The sequence below is a fragment of the Scyliorhinus torazame genome, chromosome 30 (genome assembly GCF_047496885.1).
Source record: "Scyliorhinus torazame isolate Kashiwa2021f chromosome 30, sScyTor2.1, whole genome shotgun sequence".
In the NCBI taxonomy this organism is placed as follows: Eukaryota; Metazoa; Chordata; class Chondrichthyes; order Carcharhiniformes; family Scyliorhinidae; genus Scyliorhinus; species Scyliorhinus torazame.
This window is the reverse complement of record NC_092736.1, coordinates 1,561,535-1,582,701: the sequence shown is the minus strand read 5'-3', so window position 1 is coordinate 1,582,701 and position 21,167 is coordinate 1,561,535. Positions and strand designations below refer to the sequence as shown.

The 21,167-nt window shown below is 49.5% G+C and overlaps 1 protein-coding gene across 1 annotated transcript in view; it reads right to left on the bottom strand.

The window, feature by feature from the left end:
- Window positions 1-1,217: 1,217 nt before the first annotated feature.
- Window positions 1,218-21,167, bottom strand: part of adpgk (ADP-dependent glucokinase) — a 41,448-nt gene continuing 21,498 nt past the window's right edge. The window contains 4 exon segments of the mRNA XM_072492646.1: window positions 1,218-3,176; window positions 5,312-5,410; window positions 12,598-12,794; window positions 14,332-14,452. Of these exon segments, the coding sequence (XP_072348747.1) occupies window positions 2,619-3,176; window positions 5,312-5,410; window positions 12,598-12,794; window positions 14,332-14,452 (975 nt within the window). The 3' untranslated portion in view covers window positions 1,218-2,618.

Here is a 21,167-nt window from a genome sequence, read left to right as displayed (position 1 = left end):
TGATAAGCTTGGAAATTCAGCACATTTAAAAACTTTGTTTGAAGCACAGAATTTATTTTCAATTGCATTTCACCACGCACTTTATTCCTTAAGGTGATTTCTCTGTCTGGTAGTCAGTGGGAGTTAATATCAGAGGTTTCAACACAGCCAATAACATGCCCACCACCACCTCCCCCTCGAACAAACCCCTCCACCTGTAAAGTTTCACATAGCACCCAAAACCAAGGTGCTTTTAATAGAAAAATAAATTGGAGAAAGGGAGAGCAAACAATTTAACCCATTTCTTAAGATAAAAAGCAGAAAACAAATGTAAAATCCCTAAATCCACCTTTCCAACAAAAGTGGAACTGATTTTCTGCAAGAATCCATCACAGAATAAAGGATTAACAGTTTAAACCCCCGTGTGACACAGCTGTTGATTCAGCAATATTCCACAAGGCAGAGATAGTGAGGTTGCGCCCACACACACCCCTTCGAGTTCAAACTCTTCTCTCAAAGTGATGGTCTGTAATTGAGAGTGTGAGTGGAGGGAGGAAGAGGAGCTGATTTTCTGATGTCCGTTTATGGTGCAGATGTAAACTCATCCACACAAATGCCCTTTCGTCAAGTGCCAGGTCCGTATAGTGAGCTCAGGAAGCTATTCAACCGCGGGGCTTCACAGCGGAGTCTGATTCAGCCCCTCAGCCAACAATCCATCTGTGCAGCAGAGAATACCCGGACGGGGAGCTGGAAGACCAGCTTCTTTCCTCCTGGCCCAGAATCGGCTGCATAGCAGGATTGCTGCCCCCGTCACAGTCAGTCAAGTCAGCAGAGACAATAAATCAAACCTTCCCGCTCAGCTAACTCAACACTACACCAAATAATGTGGGATGGGGGGGGGGGGGGGGGATTCTTTATTATGCTGTTAGTTGGCAGAATTACATTTTCTCACATTCAGCCAGGTCAGGCATTATTAAATCAGAATCATGATCAAAATCAGTCTAAACATTTTCTAACAAAATGGGGAAAATCAGCATTTTTTCCACTGCAAGGGATCCCCATTTCACCAGATGCCCCTGAAATAAATAGAAAATCAGGGATCACGCTTTGAAATAAAATAGCCTTTTCCCTGAATCAATGGTATTTAGCCAGTAGCTATCAAATTAGGCACAAAAATATATTCTGAATAAAGCTATTAACCCCACCTAATGGAATATAGAAAACATTCAGACTCACAATCACATAAAAAGAATCACAGTTTAATTACTGTCACTCGGGATAACTAAAATGTAACAAGCGAGTGCGTAACCATCTAAATTCCTGCACAATTCTAGATCCTGATCTTGCAAATCTGGTATATATTTATGGAGAGAACATGGAGTTGTATAGCACAAGGAGGAAGTACGGATTGCTGATTGTTACTTGCCTTTCAAATAATGAAAGGAAAACCATTCAATGAATTGCTAATTCTCTTGTATCTTATCAGTACTAAATCTGGGCTGGAGTGTAATTGTAAACAGATTGTTCTTCCAGCTCTGGAAAAGTCTCGTCACACTAAAATAACAGCTAAATTGGGCAGCGCGGTGGCACAGTGGTTAGCACTGTTGCCTACGGTGCTGACGACCCGGGTTCGAATCCCGGCTCTGGGTCACAGTCCGTGTGGAGTTTGTACATTCTCCCCGTGTCTGCGTGGGTTTCACCCCCACAACCCAAAGATGTGCAGGGTAGGTGGATTGGCCACGCTAAATTGCCCCTTAATTGTGAAAAAAATATAATTGGGTACTCTAAATTTATAAAATAAAATAACAGCTAAACAAATGTTCACTTTTTTGTTTAGGATAGCTGAACTTTCCCTTTGTTCACACACCTGACAGTGCGCACCTTCGAAGGCTTGATCACTCTGCTGAGATTGCAGAGTAAAGTACTTCCGAATCAACTACAGTAAAGGTTCCCCTGTAATGCCCCAATACGGTGCCTCAACCCCTAACACAGCAAAGCACATCCCATTGCACCAGAGTCAGATTTACACTTCTCATATTGATGACCGTTTGTTTTCTGAATGAAATTGCTCATTAGTATCAAATTGGGCAAGTGATTTAACTTGGAAACCACTGATGTAAGACCCTCACTGCCAGCAGATGGAAAAGACTTTCACTCAAGCAGGCTGGGCTGGATTAGAATTCAGGTCCTCAAGGCGAAAGATCACCATCTAATGCCCACCTCATGCACCCCACAACACCCGGAAATATCCCCATCACAAAATCACTGCGTCCCAATCATGGCCAGCACTTCACACCTAGATTTCCAAACTTCATTTCAACATCACAGAAAGAAAGTGGGACTTGTAATTGTTCCCAACGGAATAGATTTGAAACTTGTATGGAATCCAATAAAGTTCATTGATTGTTATAGCAATGGAAATAGCAAATGGGAGGGGGGGTGATTAGATAATTTACTGGTCAACCTTTATACATCGGGTAATGGAGTAAACACCACAGGTTGGTTTGTTGCCCCTCCTTCCCTGCTACGAATGTATATGACAACCACCACCACCCCCATTCCTACACACTAAACACGGAGAATTTGTCGTAAATACAAATTCGAAGTTGTTTCTATCTTGTTGACGAGGGAGGTTCCAGTCACTTTCGCTCCGAATACAAAAGCCCTTCTGCGGAGATGGTGTCTCCCAATCCCACTGTCCTGATTGGATTGACACAAATCAGAACAGGAGTGATGTAAAAAGAGATGTTTTCTCTCTGCCACACACGCACGGGGTTGGTTGGACTCAATGTCATTTTCTTGTTCTTCAGCAACGTGTCGGTTTGCGACAGAACAAATTCCGCAGGAGAATCAAGAATAACCTTTGTGGGATCAATGGTGTCAGTCCCACACGCTTGACTCCCAGCAGCTCTCGCTCCAGCAGCGACCGAGGATATCTGGTTGCTCCAGTATCCATCGACAGTTGCCAGAATGTGATAGGTCAGTGTGTGGAAATGAACACGAGTTAAATCCGAATCCTTATGCATTTCGGTTCGTCCATATTCTTTGAGGAGCCAGAAGATGATATCGCTGACCATTCCAATATCAGGAGTACCGTCCCAATGATCTTGTGAGGAGTGGGGTCCAGAGCCAGCCTGGCTGATAAACAACAACTCTTGCTCATTCAGGCCGATCGAGTTGACAATAGTAAGAACCTGCTAAGAAGAAGAGAAGCTGATCAGCAGAGTGATGAACCAAGATAATGCCCAAAACACCCAGGAGGTCATTTCCCATCATGTTTGATGGGAACTAAGCATGGATTGTGGGCTTTAGCAGCAGCTGGAATAAGGCAAGGATAGAGAGATAATGCCAGAGAGTCGGAAGTTTTGCAACGGAGAGAGTATGGGCTGGAAACTCAACCCAGATTCAATTCGGTTGCAAGTAGACTGATTCAGCCTGGACAGCTTCTGGAGGTGGAATTTGCTGAGGGAACTGAAAACAATGGTTTCAATGTCCCAGCGTTTTGTGGAAAGGAAATTGTGACTCTTGGAAGATTGGATGTCGGGCAATCAATCCGATCGTACAGAGCCAGAGAAGAGGTCAAGAAAGAGGATGGTGAAACAGAGTTTGGTGCGGTCAGTGTAGGAAGAGAGGCAATTGCTGGAAATGTGCTGCTTATGGAAGGTTAGCTCAGAGGTATTTTAATCAGGAAGAGAATCAAGTGGGCAGCACCGTGGCGCAGTGGGTTAGCCCTGCTGCCTCACGGCGCCGAGGTCCCAGGTTCGATCCCGGCTCTGGGTCACTGTCCGTGTGGAGTTTGCACACTCTCCCCGTGTTTGCGTGGGTTTCGCCCCCACAACAGGTTATGTGGATTGGCCACGCTAAATTGCCCCTTAATTGGAAAAAAATGAATTGGGTACTCTGCAGATCAGTCGTGATCCCAGTGAATGGTGGAACAGGTTTGATGGGCCTGATGGCCTATTTCTGCTCCTATGTCTTCTGGTACTAGCTGGGAGCAGTCCAAATCTGCCAGACCAGGCTTGGGAAACTGATGGTGCAGTCGACCTTGTCAATTGCTTCACACACATGATCAAGAAGAATGAGTGCATCATGGTTTTTTTTTTTTTTTTTTTTTATAATTAAAAAATAAATTTAGAGTACCCAATTATTTTATTTTTTTTCCCCAATTAAGGGGCAATTTAGCGTGGCCAATCCACCTAACCTGCACATCTTTGGGATGAGGGTGATACCCACGCAGAATGGGGAGAATGTGCAAACTCCACACGGACAGTGACACAGGGCCAGGATTCGAACCTGGGACCTCGGCGCGGCAGTCCCAGTGCTAACCACTGCGCCACATGCCGCCCAAGTTCACCATGGTAACTTGTAGGTGTCATTTGTGACTTCTAGCAGAGCAGCAGTCTTGGAAGCACTGGTTGGAAGTCACTAGCTTACAAGATGGGACAGAGCAATGGAAGCAGGTTGGCGGTGGTTGAAACAGATCTGAAAATGGAAAATTCAACCATGTTAAGACGTGGGTACAATCACCCACCTGACGATGGAGAGTGATTTAAGTACCAAGTGAGTGATTACAATGTGAACATGTCGTCCAAGAGCCCGACAGAGTCTGGTCAATTATTTTACAATTAAACATGGGGAGAATGTGCAAACTCCACACGGACAGTGACCCGGAGCCAGGATCGAGCCCGGTTCCTCGGCGCCGTGAGGCAGCAGTGCTAACCACTGCGCCACCGTGCTGCCCCGACCACGCTAAATTGCCCCTTAATTGCCGCCAACATCAGCATGGCCAGTTCGAAAAGAGTAAAAACGTTAGCTCGGTTTCTCTCTCCACAGAAGCGGCCAGACTTGCTGAGTTTTTGTCCAGCATTTTCTGTTTTCATTTCTGATTTCCAGCATTGACAGTATTTTGCTTTCATATCAGCAACCCTGCACTGCCCAGCAGGATAAATGCAGAGCGAAGATCATCAAGCATCTCAGCTGATTTAGCCCAGCGCATCAGAGGTCAATTTTATTTTCTCTTTTAAAAAAAAATTAATTTAGAGTACCCAATTCTTTTTTTTTTCAATTAAGGGGCAATTTAGCGTGGCCAATCCACCTGCCCTGCACATCTTTGGGTCGTGGGGGTGAAACCCACGCAGACACGGTGAGAATGTGCAAACCCCGCACGGACAGTGACCCGGGGCCAGGATTCGAACCTGGGACCTCGGCGCGGCAGTCCCAGTGCTAACCACTGCGCCACATGCCACCCAACCAATATCTTTCCTGATGAGAAGAGCTTAGTGCTACACCTCATCCTCACACAGAGCCCACCACCACCAAATCAAATGCTTACCTGCTCCACAATTGTATTCATATATGTTGTGTCTGTCATGCTGGCGAGCTCCAGGTGCACTGAAATTTCATTCGGGATCTCCGAGATTAACACACTAACCTGTTGTTATGCAATATGGGAGAAGACAGAAGTCGCCATGTTAGAACTGAAACAGTCCCGGGTTGGAATTCATCAGGAGAGTAACATTCTGCTTAACAAACAAATATTGTGACAAGTCTAAACGCTAACCCTTCCACAGCAGCAGTGAAAGATGCATCCTAGAGCACTGAAACAAGTGTTAATACAATGATTACTGACAGGGGTTGGGCAGAGGGGCGGGGTGGGGCAGAGCAGAGGGGCGGGGCAGAGCAGATGGCGAGCAGAGGGGCGGGGCCGAGCAGATGGCGAGCAGAGGGGCGGGGCCAAGCAGATGGCGAGCAGAGGGGCGGGGCCGAGCAGGTGGCGAGCAGAGGGGCGGGGCCGAGCAGATGGCGAGCAGAGGGGCGGGGCCGAGCAGATGGCGAGCAGAGGGGCGGGGCCGAGCAGATGGCGAGCAGAGGGGCGGGGCCGAGCAGATGGCGAGCAGAGGGGCGGGGCCGAGCAGATGGCGAGCAGAGGGGCGGGGCCGAGCAGATGGCGAGCAGAGGGGCGGGGCCGAGCAGATGGCGAGCAGAGGGGCGGGGCCGAGCAGATGACGAGCAGAGGGGCGGGGCCGAGGAGATGGCAAGCAGAGGGGCGGGGCCGAGCAGATGGCGAGCAGGGAGGCCGAGCAGGGGGGCGGGGCCGAGCAGATGGCGAGCAGAGGGGCGGGGCCGAGCAGATGGCGAGCAGAGGGGCGGGGCCGAGGAGATGGCGAGCAGAGGGGCGGGGCCGAGCAGATGGCGAGCAGAGGGGCGGGGCCGAGCAGATGGCGAGCAGAGGGGCGGGGCCGGGCAGATGGCGAGCAGAGGGGCGGGGCCGAGGAGATGGCGAGCAGAGGGGCGGGGCCGAGCAGATGGCGAGCAGGGAGGCCGAGCAGGGGGGCGGGGCCGAGCAGATGGCGAGCAGAGGGGCGGGGCCGAGCAGATGGCGAGCAGAGGGGCGGGGCCGAGCAGATGGCGAGCAGGGAGGCCGAGCAGGGGGGCGGGGCCGAGCAGAGGGGTGGGGCCAAGCAGAGCAGAGTGCAAGTGGCAGGGCGGGGTGGGGCTGAGCAGAGTGCAAGAGGCAGGGCGGGGCGAGATGGGAGGGGTGAGTCAGAGCAAAGGGGCAGGCAGAGCAGTGGGCGAGCGGCGGGGCAGAATGGAGGGGCGGGCAGAGCAGTGGGCGAGCGGCGGGGCAGAACGGAGGGGCGGGCAGAGCAGTGGGCGAGCGGCGGGGCGAGATGGGAGGGACGGGCAGAGCAGTGGGCGAGCGGCGGGGCGAGATGGGAGGGGTGGGGCAGAGCAGTGGGCGAGCGGCGGGGCAGAACGGAGGGGCGGGCAGAGCAGTGGGCGAGCGGCGGGGCGAGATGGGAGGGGTGGGGCAGAGCAGTGGGCGAGCGGCGGGGCGAGATGGGAGGGGTGGGGCAGAGCAGTGGGCGAGCGGCGGGGCAGAACGGAGGGGCGGGCAGAGCAGTGGGCGAGCGGCGGGGCGAGATGGGAGGGGTGGGGCAGAGCAGTGGGCGAGCGGCGGGGCGAGATGGGAGGGGTGGGGCAGAGCAGTGGGCGAGCGGCGGGGCAGAACGGAGGGGCGGGCAGAGCAGTGGGCGAGCGGCGGGGCAGAACGGAGGGGCGGGCAGAGCAGTGGGCGAGCGGCGGGGCGAGATGGGAGGGACGGGCAGAGCACTCCCAACACTCGGGGGCACCAGAAGAGTTGATGTCAATTTCTGAAGAGTGACCTCAGCACAAGGGCTGACTGGATGGTTTTGGGCAAGTTGTTTTCTCCACTTTTAAAAAAAAACACAATAGCTTCAAGGTAAGAGACTTTCAACTAAGGTTGTGACAGGGGAGCGTGTGCTGCACCGCCCACAACCTGTGAGAATTCGGCGACACTCTGGAGTCTGGATGAACATGTGTGTGGGAAGTGCCACCGGTTTGACCAACTTGAGCTGCGGGTTTTGGAGCTTGACCATCAGCTGGAGGCACGGAGGCTGAGAGATCGTGGACTGCACTTTTTAGATGTGGTCACCCTGCAGCTTGAGGAAGTGCAGTCAGAGAGGGAATGGGCAATCACAAGTCAGAAAAGCCCCAGAGTGCATCTCACTCAAGAACCAGTTTTGTGCATTGGAAACGGGTGGGAGTAAGGGTTTCTCTGGGGAGTGCAACCAGAGCCGGGGGGGGGGGGGGGGGTAAGTGATGAAGAGCAACAGGGGGAGGAGACTCGATAGTGAGGGGCGCAGGCAGGTGTTTCTGCAGACGTGACTCCAGGACGGTGTGTTGCTGTCATGGTGCTAGGGATGTCAATGACCAGCTGCAGGGCATTCTGAAGGGGGAGAGTGAACAGTCAGAGGACCTGGTTCACATTGATACCAACAACAGGTGGAAAGAGGGATGAGGTCCTGCAACAAGAATTTAGGGAGTTAGGTAGCAGATTGAAAAGCAGGGTCTCAAAGGTTGGAATGAAGGCAGAAGGGCAGGTTAATAGGGTGGTGAAAAAGGCATGTGGGACATAGGATACAAAAGCAGGGAGGTCATGTCGGAGTTATAAAGAACTTTGGTGAGGCCACAGCTGGAGTACTGTGTGCAATTCTGGTCGCCACATTATAGGAAAGATGTGATTGCACTGGAGGGGGTGCAGAGGGGATTCACCAGGATGTTGCCTGGGATGGAGCATTGGAAGAGAGGTTGGATAGGCTTGGGATGTTTTCACTGGAGCAGAGAAGATTGAGGGGCGACCTGATCGAGGTGGACAAGATTATGAGGGACATGGACAGGGTGGATAGGGAGCAGCTGTTCCCCTTAGTTGAAGGGTCGGTTACGAGGGGGACACAAGTTCAAGGTGAGGGGCGGGAGGTTTAGGGGGGATTTGAGGAGAAACGTTTTTACCCAGTGGATGGTGACGGTCTGGAACACACTGCCTGGGAGGGTGGTAGAGGCGGGTCTGGAACACACTGCCTGGGAGGGTGGGAGAGGCGGGTCTGGAACGCACTGCCTGGGAGGGTGGGAGAGGCGGGTCTGGAACGCACTGCCTGGGAGGGTGGGAGAGGCGGGTCTGGAACGCTCTGCCTGGGAGGAGGGGGAGAGGCGGGTTGCCTCACATCCTTTAAAACGTACCTGGATGAGCACTTGGCACGTCTTAACATTCAAGGCTTTGGGCCAAGTGCTGGCAAAGGGGATTAGGTAGACAGGTCAGGGTCTTTCATGAGTCGGTACAGACTCGATGGGCCGAAGTGAGTGCTGGAATAGGAGGATGGAGCAGGTCAATGTGTGGTTGAAGAGATTTTTTTTTTTTTTAAATTTAGAGTACTTAATTCATTTTTTCCAATTAAGGGGCAATGTAGCGTGACCAATCCACCTACCCGGCACATCTTTGGGTTGTGGGGGCGAAACCCACGCAGACACGGGGAGAATGTGCAAACTCCACACGGACAGTGACCCAGAGCCGGGATCAAACAGTGGACCTCGGCGCCGTGAGACCGCAGTGCTAACCACTGCGCCGTCGTGCTGCCCTGTGTGGCTGAAGAGCTGATGTAGGAGAGAGATTCCTGGATCACTGGGTCCATTTTGGGGGCAAGGTGGGACCTGTACAAGTTGGATGGGTTGCACCTGAACTGAACCGGAACGGGACCAACATCCTTGCAGGGAGTTTTGTTGGCACTGCTGGAGTGGGTTTAAATTAACTTGGCTGGGGCTGGGATATGGAGAGAAGATAGAGTAGGGGGTGATGCAAAGCCAAATATAGAAGTCAGTCTGGAAGGCAGAGACATTATAGATAAGTTAAGGCACAAGGGAGCAGGATAGCAAGGCTGGATGGCATTTATTTTAATGCAAGGAAGGCAGATGAGTTGAGGGTGTTGATTAACGCATGGGAATATATTATTGCTACCACAGAGACATGGTTGAGGGAGGGGCAGGACTGGCAGCTCAAGAGATTCTTCAGTCGAGGAGGAGGCGATAAAAGAGGAGATGGTGTCACAATATTGATCAAGGAGTCAATTACTGCAGTGAGGAGGGATGATATTTTAGAAGGTTTCTCTGAGAACATATTGTGTGGAACTTCGAAACAAAAAGGAGGTAATCACATTGCCCCCTCCTCAGAGAGAGATAGAAAGGCAGATATGTCGGCAAATCTTAGAAAACGTAAAGTTATTAGGTAATAAAAGTCAGGGATTTCAACTTCCTCAATATTAACCGGGGCAGTCGTGTGAAAGGCTGAGGGGACAGAATTCTTAAAATGCATCCTGGGGAGATTTTAAAGTCCTACGAAAGAGGGGATGATGCTGTACCTAGTTTTAGGGAAAGCTGGACAAGTGGTAGAGGTTTCAGTGGGGGCGAATTTTGTGACAGTGACCATAATTCAGTAGGATTTACGGTAGTTATGGAAAGGGACAAAGATGGACTGGAAATAAAGGTTCTGAATTGGGGAAAGGAGTGGCACGGTGCCGTAGTGGTGCCTCACGGCGCCAAGGACCCGGGTTCGATCCCAGCCCAGGGTCACTGCCCGGGTGGAGTTTGCACGTTCTCCCCGTGTCTATGTGGGTCTCACCCCCACAACCCAAAGATGTACAGGGTAGGTGGATTGGCTACGCTAAATTGCCCCTTAATTGAAAAGAAATAATTGGGTACTCTAAATTTATGGGAAAAAAGAATTGGGAAAGGCCAAAATCGACTGGGAGCAGCTACTGGGAATTCAACATTAGAGCAGTGGGGATTTATTCAAACACGAAAGAGAGAGGGTACAGGGCCAACATGTTCCTGTAAAGGTGAAGGGTGGGAGTAACAAGTCCAGAGAACCCTGGATGTCACGGGCTTTCCAGGATTGGATAAGGAAAGAAAGGGAGGCTAATGGCAGATACCGAGGGCTCTAAACAGCGGACGCCCTGAGGGAGTATAGAGAGTGCAGGGGGTTACTTAAAAATAAATTAGGAGAGAAAAGAGGGTGCCTGAAAAGCACTGGCATTAAAATAAAGGACAATCCAAAGGTATTTTATAGCTATATTAAGGACAAGAGGATGACCAGGGTAAGAGTAGGGCTCATTAGGGACCAATGTGGCAAAGTGCGTGCAGCCGGAAGACTAGGTGAGTACTTTACATCCGCGTTCACTCTGGAGAAGGATGATTTGGGTATAGAAATCAGGGAGGGACACTGTGATATACTTGAACACATTAACAATGAGGGAGGAGGTATTAATGTTCCTAGTGGACTTAAAAGTGGATACATTTCCAGGCCCAGATGAGATGTATCCCAGGCTGCTGTGGGAGAGGCTCTGACAATAATTTTCAAATCTTCGCTGGCCACAGGTGCCAGAGGACTGGAGGACAGCTAATGTGGGGCCATTATTCCAGAAGGGTGGTCGGAAATTACAGGCCAGTGAGTCTAACTTCAGTGGTAGGGAAACTATTGGAAAAAATTCTGAGGGACAGAATTATTGTCCACTTTGAGAGGCAAGGACTCATCACGGATAGTCAGCATGGGTTTGTCAAAGGGAGATCACGTCGTACGATTTTGATTGAAGTTTTTGAGGTGATGATTAGGTGTGCAGTTGAAGGACAGCACGGTGGTTAGCACTGCTGCCTCACGGCGCCGAGGTCCCAGGTTCAATCCCGGCTGTGGGTCACTGTCCGTGTGGAGTTTGCACATTCTCCCCGTGTCTGCGTGGGTTTCACCCCCACAGCCCAAAGATGTACAGGGTAGGTGGATTGGCCATTGCTAAATTGCCCCTTAATTGGAAAAATGAATTGGGTACTCTAAATTATTTTTTTTACAGGTCTGTAGATGAAGGTAGTGCAGTGATGTAGTCGACATGGACGTCAGTAAGGGCTTTGACGAGGTCTCTCATGGAATTCAGGGCAATTCGGCAAATTGGATCCATAATTGGCAGGAGGCAGAGGGCGATGGTCGACGGTTGATTTTGTGACTGGAAGGCTGTGTCCAGCGGTGTTCCGCAGGAATCGGTGCTGGGTCCCTTGCTGTTTGTGTGTATACACTAGTGATCTGGACATGAATATAGGAGGTATGATCAGTAATTTTGCAGATGACACGAAAATTGGTGGTGTGGTGGATAGTGAGGAGGAAAGCCTCAGATTACAGGGCGATATAGACGGGCTGGTTGGATGGGCAGAATAGTGGCAAATGGAATTTAACCCTGAAAAGTCTGAGGTGATGTATTTTGGGAGCACTAACCAGGCAAGGGAGGAGATAATGAACGGTAGGACCCCAGGAAGTACAGAGAAACAGAGGGACCTTGCTGCGCAAGTCCATAGATCCCCAAAGACAGGTCAGGTAGATAAGGTGGGTAAGAAGGCACATGGGACACTGGCCTTTATTAACCGAGGTATAGAATATAGAGCTGAGAGATTATGTGCAGTTCTGGTCGCCATATTACAGGGAGGAAGTAAGTGCACTAGAAGGGTGCGGAATGTTTCCTTAGCTGAAGTGTTTCAGCTGTCAAGAGAGACTGGATGGGCTGGGGTTGTTTTCCTTGGAGCAGAGAAGGCTGAGGAGGACCTGATTGAGGTGTATAAAATTGAGGGGCTTAGATAGGGTGGATAGGAAGAAGCTTTTCCCCTTAGTAGAGGGGTTAATAACCAGAGGCATAGATTTACGGTAATGGGCAGGAGGTGCAGAGGGGATTTGAGGAAAAGCCTTTTCACTAATAGTGGTGGGAATCTGGAACTCGCTACCTTAAAGGGTGGTGGAGGCGGGAACCCTCTCAACTTTTGAGAAGTATTTGGATGAGCACTAAAGGAGGAGGTTAATCTTTGCAATCCAAAATTACACTGGCTCTTTTAATGACTGAATAAAAGAGTCAGAAATGGTGTGCGGGTTGTTAATGGTCGAAGTTCCAGGAGGGTGTTCCAGGAACAGAGACTGAAGACTCTGCCCCAGCATCATCTTAATGTTTGATGCTGAGGGACTTAATCCTTTCTTTAAATATAAATTTAGAGTATCCAATTCTTTTTTTTTCCAATTAAGGGGCAATTTAGCATGGCCAATCCGCCTACTCTGCACATCTTTGGGTTGTGGGGGTGAGACCCATGCAGACATGGGGAGAATGTGCAAACTCCACACGGACAGTGACCCAGAGCCGGGATTGAACCCGGGTCCTCAGCACCGCGAGGCTGCAGTGCTAACTACTGCGCCCCGAGGGACGTAACCCTTATCGAATAATGAGTGTTCATATGCCTTACCTCCTGCAGTCTCCTGTTTCGCTCTTCTTTCCCCTGTCCCTCCATCATGTGCAGACCCGAAAGGACAATCAGCTCAGGTTGAAACTCCTCCAGACTGGCGATGAATGCCTCCATCTTGTTCATCTCCCCATTCGACACATCGTGGGAGAAGATGAAGCGGTTGGCTTGAGGAGCCTTAATCTCACCCAACACATCCCCTACACAACATACAAGAGCCAGCATTTAGTTTCATTCTTCACAAAGACCTTGGTATGTTATATAATTCACAGCATTTAACATCAGTTTTCACTGTATTCCCATTACTGGTTGCATGTCAGGAATCTGACTGGCTGCATGTAGTAAGTAATGCCACGACTTACAGTATGAGATTTAGACAAAGCCTTATACTTATATACAGCAGGAGATGCGCTCTTCTTCAAACAGTGATGAGGAGCTTTTAGCAAACACGGTAAAGGCAGATGGCCTAGAGAGCAGCACTCCCTTAGGTTATGTTTTTTAAAAATAAATTTAGAGTACCCAATTCATTGTTTCCAATTAAGGGGCAATTTGGCGTGGCCAATCCACCTACCCTGCACATCTTTGGATCGTGGGGGTGAGACCCACGCAGACACGGGGAGAACGTGCAAACTCCACACGGACAGTGACCCAGAGCTGGGATCGAACCTGGGACCTCGGCGCCATGAGGCAGCAGAGCTAACCACTGCACCACAGTATTACTCTACTCCCTTAGGTTATGTGCCCAATATGCCGGGAATGTGGCTAATACACCTTCTGTGCCAAAGGGAAGATTGATACAATGAAGTCAGGCAGATACAGTTGATGAAACTGCTCAAACCATGCGGGCCAACTCCGGTTTCAATCTCCTTACAAGAGTCTTTTGTAGAAACTGAAAACCTTGGAACTTCTCCCTTCCACCTCTTAAACTCATCACCAATATTTGATTCACTTTTCGTTCTCCTCTTCTTCAATCTCAAAGCAAAACCTATAAAAATGGTGTTAACCTGGGAGCAGAAAGATTTCCTATCTGGTTCCCGTCACATTGCTGATTCGGGGCTCTGAGTGAAATCTGACTAGCACGCCCCATAATTCTGCCAATACTTTCCAACGGGTGCAACACAAACGACAACATGTCATCTGCATACACTGATACCCGGTGCCCCCCTCACAATCCCTTGTCACTCAGCTGATGGCTGGTTTAGCTCACTGGGCTAAATCGCTGGCTTTTAAAGCAGACCAAGGCAGGCCAGCAGCACGGTTCAATTCCCGTAACAGCCTCCCCGAACAGGCGCCAGAATGTGGAGACTAGGGGCTTTTCACAGTAACTTCATTTGAAGCCTACTTGTGACAATAAGCGATTTTCATTTTCACTCATCTTCTAAACAGCGATTACACTTCACAAGTACTCGATTGGCAACACGGTAGCACAGTGGATAGCCCTGTTGCTTCACAGCTCCAGGGTCCCAGGTTTGATTCCCGGCTTGGGCCACTGTATGTGCGGAGTCTGCACATCCTCCCCGTGTCTGTGTGGGTTTCCTCCCACAGTCCAAAGATGTGCAGGTTAGGTGGCTTGGTTGTGCTAAATTGCCCTTAGTGTCCAAAAAGGTTAGGTGGGGTTACGAGGATAAAGGGGATAGGGGGGAGGAGTGGGGCTTAGGTGGGGTGCTCTTTCCAACTCTCCGCTCTCGCAAACGCTCCGCTCTCCCCAATGCAACAAACTCATCGCTCTAAACTTACCAGCCTGATACTCCAGAATGAGATGAAACTCGTCCACCTTCTGCAGCGATTCGGGTGGGACAATAATTTTATCATCCAAGAGTTCATGAAGTTTGGGACCAACTGGGCCACACAGCAGCACCTGCAGCCAAAATGAGCATTAATACTCATTGCGATAACTGATCATACATGCACAGTACCATGGGTTTTACAATGCATTTTGGGGATGTTTCAGAGATCAACAGATATAGGCCTGTGCCAATGTCATCTTAGCAATGGTGACCTGTTTGTCATGGCCTCAGGTACTCACGGGTAGAGTTTGGGAACTATCCCTGCTACAACACCAGAGTGATACCAGCAGTGATGCCAACTGCTGGGCCAACTTGATTCATCATCAATAGGCCCCTGTGGTAGAGCTGCGGACTAAAGAACAAAGCAGCTGGGTCCAACAGTTCAAAACAATCCCAGGGCCGAGCCACACTATTCTGAGTTTACAAATCTCTGACAGAAGATGATGGGAAAACAACAAATGGCCTCAGAAATCTGACAGATGAAAATCACCGAATCTGACCAGTCCTCACTCCTGCAGCAAAGGCGATGTGGGCCATGGGTGAAGAAAGGATTTGGGTTCGCTGTGTTGATTCCCATAGTCAAAGAGTCCTGACTGTCCCAAGGTTCGTAATCGGGACAGTCACCATGTACAGAATCGTACCCCAGTGAGAGTCAGCACCTCCAGGAACTGTCCCCCAGTGAGAGTCGGGGATGTAAAAGGGGAGGCGGAGTTGCACTACTGGTTCGGGAGAATATCACAGCTGTACTGCGGGAGGACACCTCAGAGGGCAGCGAGGCTATATGGGTAGAGATCAGGAATAAGAAGGGTGCAGTCACAATGTTATGGGTTTACTACAGGCCACCCAACAGCCAGCAGGAGATAGAGGAACAGATACAAGACAGATTTTGGAAAGGAGTAAAAGCAACAGGGTTGTTGTGATGGGAGACTTTAACTTCCCCAATATTGACTGGGACTCACTTAGCGCTAGGGGCTTGGATGGGACAGAGTTTGTAAGGAGCATCCAGGAGGGCTTCTTAAAACAATATATAGATAGTCCAACTAGGGAAGGAGCTGTACTGGACCTGGTACTGGGGAATGAGCCCAGCCAGGTGGTAGACGTTTCAGTAGGGGAGCATTTCGGGAACACTGACCACAATTCAGTAAGTTTTAAAGTGCTGGTGGACAAGGATAAGAGTGGTCCTAGGATGAATGCGCTAAATTGGGGGAAGACTAATTATAACAATATTAGGCAGGAACTGAAGAACCTAGATTGGGGGCGGATGTTTGAGGGTAAATCAACATCTGACATGTGGGAGGCTTTCAAGTGTCAGTTGAAAGGAATTCAGGACCGTCATGTTCCTGTGAGGAAGAAGGATAAATACAGCAATTTTCGGGAACCTTGGATAACGAGAGATATTGCAGGCCTCGTCAAAAAGAAAAAGGAGGCATTTGTCAGGGCCAGAAGGCTGGGAACAGACGACACCTGTGTGGAATATAAGAAAAGTAGGAAGGAACTTAAGCAAGGAGTCAGGAGGGCTAAAATAGGTCACGGAAAATCATTGGCAAAAGAGGGTTAAGGAGCATCCCAAGGCTTTTTACACGTACATAAAAAGCAAGAGGGTAGCTGGGGAAAGGGTTGGCCCACTGAAGGACAGGGGAGGGAATCTATGTGTGGAGCCTGGGTCACATTGAGATCCAAAAAGGTGTTGGGTGTCTTGAAAAATATTAAGGTAGATAAGTCCCCAGGGCCTGATGGGATCTACCCCAGAATACTGAAGGAGGCAAGAGGAAATTGCTGAGGCCTTGACAGAAATCTTTGGATCCTCGCTGTCTTCAGGTGATGTCCCAAAGAACTGAAGAATAGCCAATGTTGTTCCTTTGTTTAAGAAGGGTAGCAAGGATAATCCAGGGAACTACAGGCCGATGAGCCTTACGTCAGTGGTAGGGAGAGAATTCTTCGAGACAGGATCTACTCCCATTTGGAAGCAAGTGGATGTATTAGCGAGAGGCAGCACAGTCTTGTGAAGGGAGGTAGTGTTTCACGAACTTGATAGAGTTTTTCCGAAGAGGTCACAAAAATGACTGATGCAGGTAGGGCAGTGGATGTTGTCTATATGAACATCAGTAAGGCATTTGACAAGGTCCCTCATGGCAGACTGGTACAAAAGGTGAAGTCACACGGGATCAGAGGTGAGCTGGCAACATGGATACAGAACTGGCTCGGTCACAGAAGGCAGAGAGTAGCAATGGAAGGGTGCTTTTCTGATTGGAGGGCTGTCACTAGTGGTGTTCCGCAGGGATCAGTGCTGGGTCCTTTGCTGTTCATGGTATATATAAATGATTTGGAGGAAAATGTAACTGGTCTGATTAGTAAGTTTGCGGACGACACAAAGGTTGGTGGAATTGCGGATAGCGATGAGGACTGTCAGAGGATATAGCAGGATTTACATTATCAGGAGACTTGGGCGGAGAGATGGCAGATGGAGTTTAATCCGGACAAATGTGAGGTAATGCATTTTGGAAGGTCTAATACAGGTAGGGAATATACAGTGAATGGTAGAACCCTCAAGAGTATTGACAGTCAGAGAGATCTAGGTGTACAGGTCCACAGGTCACTGAAAGGGGCAACACAGGTGGAGAAGGCAGTCAAGACGGCATACGGCATGCTTGCCTCCATTGGCCGGGGCATTGAGTATAAAAATTGGCAAATCATGTTGCAGCTGTATAGACCTTAGTTAGGACACACTTGGAGTATAGTGTTCGATTCTGGTTGTCACACTGCCAGAAGGATGTGGAGGCTTTAGAGAGGGTGCAGAAGAGATTTACCAGGGTGTTGCCTGGTATGGAAGACATTAGCTACGAGGAGAGGTTGAATAAACTAGATTTGTTCTCACTGGAACAACGGAGGTTGAGGGGCGACCTCATAGAGGTCTACAAAATTATGAGGGGCATAGACAGAGTGGATAGTCAGAGACTTTTTCCCAGGGTAGAGGGGCCAATTACTAGGGGGCATAGGTTTAAGGTGCGAGGGGCAAGGTTTAGAGAAGATGTACGAGGCAAGTTTTTTTTACACAGAGGGTAGTGGGTGCCTGGAACTCGCTGCCTGAGGTGGTGGAAGCAGGGAAGATAGTGACGTTTAAGGAGCATCTTGACATACACATGAATAGGAAGGGAAGAGGGGGATACGAACTCAAGATTTTAGTTTAGACGGGCAGCATGGTCAGCACAGACTTGGAGAGCCGAAAGACCTGTTCCTGTGCTGTACTTTTCTTTGTTCTTTGTTGTCCCCCAGTGAGAGTCAGCACCTTCAGGAACTGTCCCCCAGTGAGAGTCAGCACCTTCAGGAACTGTGTCCCAGTGAGAGTCAGCACCTTCAGGAACTGTGTCCCAGTGAGAGTCAACACCTTCAGGAACTGTGTCCCAGTGAGAGTCAGCACCTTCAGGAACTGTGTCCCAGTGAGAGTCAGCACCTTCAGGAACTGTCCCCCCAGTGAGCGTCAGCACCTTGATCCAGCAGAGGGCAGTAGAGCAGAGCTGCTGACTGGCTGTTGCGGGGGAAATTTGTATACGCCCGTGTGCTCACCCTAGCTTGAAGGTGGTTTGTGGAGGAGCTGATGTCAAGTGGCACTTAAACCCAAAACACTTCTTCAGTGTTTCCCTCCCTACCCCCTCCTCTAACCAAAGAAAAACAACAAAGAAGATCACGAGGAAGGCTCAAGGGCAGGTAGAAGTAGAAAGAAGTTGAACCGTGACGTCACAGCCTGCAGGTAAGGGATTGGCTGGTGACTGGTAAGTAGTTTTTCTTCTATTTTCCCTCAGGTGTTATCGTGCGGGGCGCAGAGGTTGCTGAGTGAGTGCTTGCTGAGAAGGGGAGTGAATAACAGGTAAGCTCTTTCTTTCTTTTTTATCTAGAGGGGGTGGCAGGGAAGGTAGTGCAATGTTCCTCCTGCAGAATGTTTGAGGTGAGGGACGCCGTCAGTGTCCCTGCTGACTTCATCTGTGGGAGGTGCACCCATCTCCAGCTCCTCAGAAACCACGTTAGGGAACTGGAGCTGGATGAACTTCAGATCATTCGGGAGGCAGAGGTGGTCATAGATAGAAGCTTCAGGGATGTAGTTACTGCGAAGAATAAAGATAGATGGGTGACAGTGATAGGGGCTGGGAGGAAGCAGTCAGTACAGGGATCCCCTGTGGTCATTCCCCTTAGTAACAAGTATACCGCTTTGGATACTGTTTGGGGGGGGGGGGGCACGGACTTACCAGGGGTACAGGTCTCTGGCACAGAGTCTGTCCCTGTTGCTTAGAAGGGAAGGGGGGAGAGGAGTAGAGCATTAGTCCTTGGAGACTCCATAGTTAGGGGGACAGACAGGAGATTCTGTGGGAACGAGAGAGACTCGCGGTTGATGTGTTGCCTCCCAGGTGCCAGGATGCGTGATGTCTCGGATCATGTTTTCGGAATTCTTAAGGGGGAGGGGGAGCAGCCCCAATGCGTGGTCCACATAGGTACCAACAACATAGGTAGGAAAAGGGATAGGGATGTAAGGCAGGAATTCAGGGAGCTAGGGTGGAAACTTAGATCTAGGACAATCAGAGTTATTATCTCTGGGTTGTTACCCGTGCCACATGATAGCGAGACGAGGAATAGGGAGAGAGAGGAGTTGAACACGTGTCGACAGGGATGGTGCAGGAGGGAGGGTTTCAGATTTCTGGATAATTGGGGCTCATTCTGGGGTCGGTGGGACCTCTACAAACGGGATGGTCTACACCTGGACCAGAGGGGTACCAATATCCTGGGGGGGGGAAATTTACGAATGCTCTTCGGGAGGGTTTAAACTAGTTCAGCAGTGGCTTGGGAACCTGAATTGTAGCTCCAGTATACAGGAGGTTGAGAGTAGTGAGGTCATGAGTACGGTTTCAAAGTTGCAGGAGGAAGGTGGTTTAAAGTGTGTCTTCTTCAATGCCTGGAGCATCCGGAATAAGGTGGGTGAACTTGCGGCATGGGTTGGTACCTGGGACTTCGATGTTGTGGCCATATCGGAGACATGGATAGAGCAGGGACAGGAATGGTTGTTGCAGGTGCCAGGGTTTAGATATTTCAGTAAGCTCAGGGAAGGTGGTAAAAGAGGGGGAGGGGTGGCATTGTTAGTCAAGGACAGTATTACGGTGGCAGAAAGAACGTTTGATGAGGACTCGTGTACTGAGGTAGTATGGGCTGAGGTTAGAAACAGGAAAGGAGAGGTCACCCTGTTAGGGGTTTTCAATAGGCCTCCGAAAAGTTCCAGAGATGTAGAGGAAAGGATTGCAAAGATGATTCTGGATAGGAGCGAAAGCAACAGGGTAGTTGTTATGGGGGACTTTAACTTTCCAAATATTGACTGGAAACGCTATAGTTCGAGTACTTTAGATGGGTCTGTTTTTGTCCAATGTGTGCAGGAGGGTTTCCTGACAAGGTATGTAGATAGGCCAACGAGAGGCGAGGCCATATTGGATTTGGTACTGGGTAATGAACCAGGACAGGTGATAGATTTGGAGGTAGGTGAGCACTTAGGTGATAGTGACCACAATTCGATTACGTTTACTTTAGTGATGGAAAGGGATAGGTATATACCGCAGGGCAAGAGTTATATCTGGGGGATAGGCAATTATGATGCGATGAGGCAAGACTTAGGATGCATCGGATGGTGAGGAAAACTGCAGGGGATGGGCACAATGGAAACGTGGAGCTTGTTCAAGGAACAGCTACTGCGTGTCCTTGATAAGTATGTACCTGTCAGGCAGGGAGGAAGTGGTCGAGCACTTTAGTAAACCGTGGTTTACTAAAGCAGTCAAAACACTTGTCAAGAGGAAGAAGGAGGCTTATGTAAAGATGAGACATGAAGGTTCAGTTAGGGCGCTCGAGAGTTACAAGTTAGCTAGGAAGGACCTAAAGAGAGAGCTAAGAAGAGACAGGAGGGGACATGAGAAGTCTTTGGCAGGTAGGATCAAGGATAACCCTAAAGCTTTCTATAGATATGTCAGGAATTAAAGAATGACTCGGGTAAGAGTAGGGCCAGTCAAGGACAGTAGTGGGAAGTTGTGCTTGGAGTCAGAGGAGATAGGATAGGTGCTAAATGAATATTTTTCATCAGTATTCACACAGGAAAAAGACAATGTTGTTGAGGAGAATACTGAGATTCAGGCTACTAGACTAGAAGGGCTTGAGGTTCATAAGGAGGAGGTGTTAGCAATTCTGGAAAGTGTGAAAATAGATAAATTCCCTGGGCCGGATGGGATTTATCCTAGGATTCTCTGGGAAGCTAGGGAGAAGATTGCTGAGCCTTTGATCTTTAAGTCATCTTTGTCTACAGGAATAGTGCCAGAAGACTGGAGGATAGCAAATGTTGTCCCCTTGTTCAAGAAGGGGAGTAGTGACAACCCCGGTAACTATAGACCAGTGAGCCTTATTTCTGTTGTGGGCAAAAATCTTGGAAAGGTTTATAAGAGCTAGGATGTATAATCATCTGGAAAGGAATAATTTGATTAGAGATAGTCAACACGGTTTTGTGAAGGGTAGGTCGTGCCTCACAAATCTTATTGAGTTCTTTGTGAAGGTGACCAAACAGGTGGATGCGGGTAAAGCAGTTGATGTGGTGTATATGGATTTCAGTAAAGCATTTGATAAGGTTCCCCACGGTAGGCTACTGCAGAAAATATGGAGGATGGGATTCAGGGTGATTTAGCAGTTTGGATCAGAAACTGGCTAGCTGGAAGAAGACAAAGGGTGGTGGTTGATGGGAAATGTTCAGACTGGAATCCAGTTCCTAGT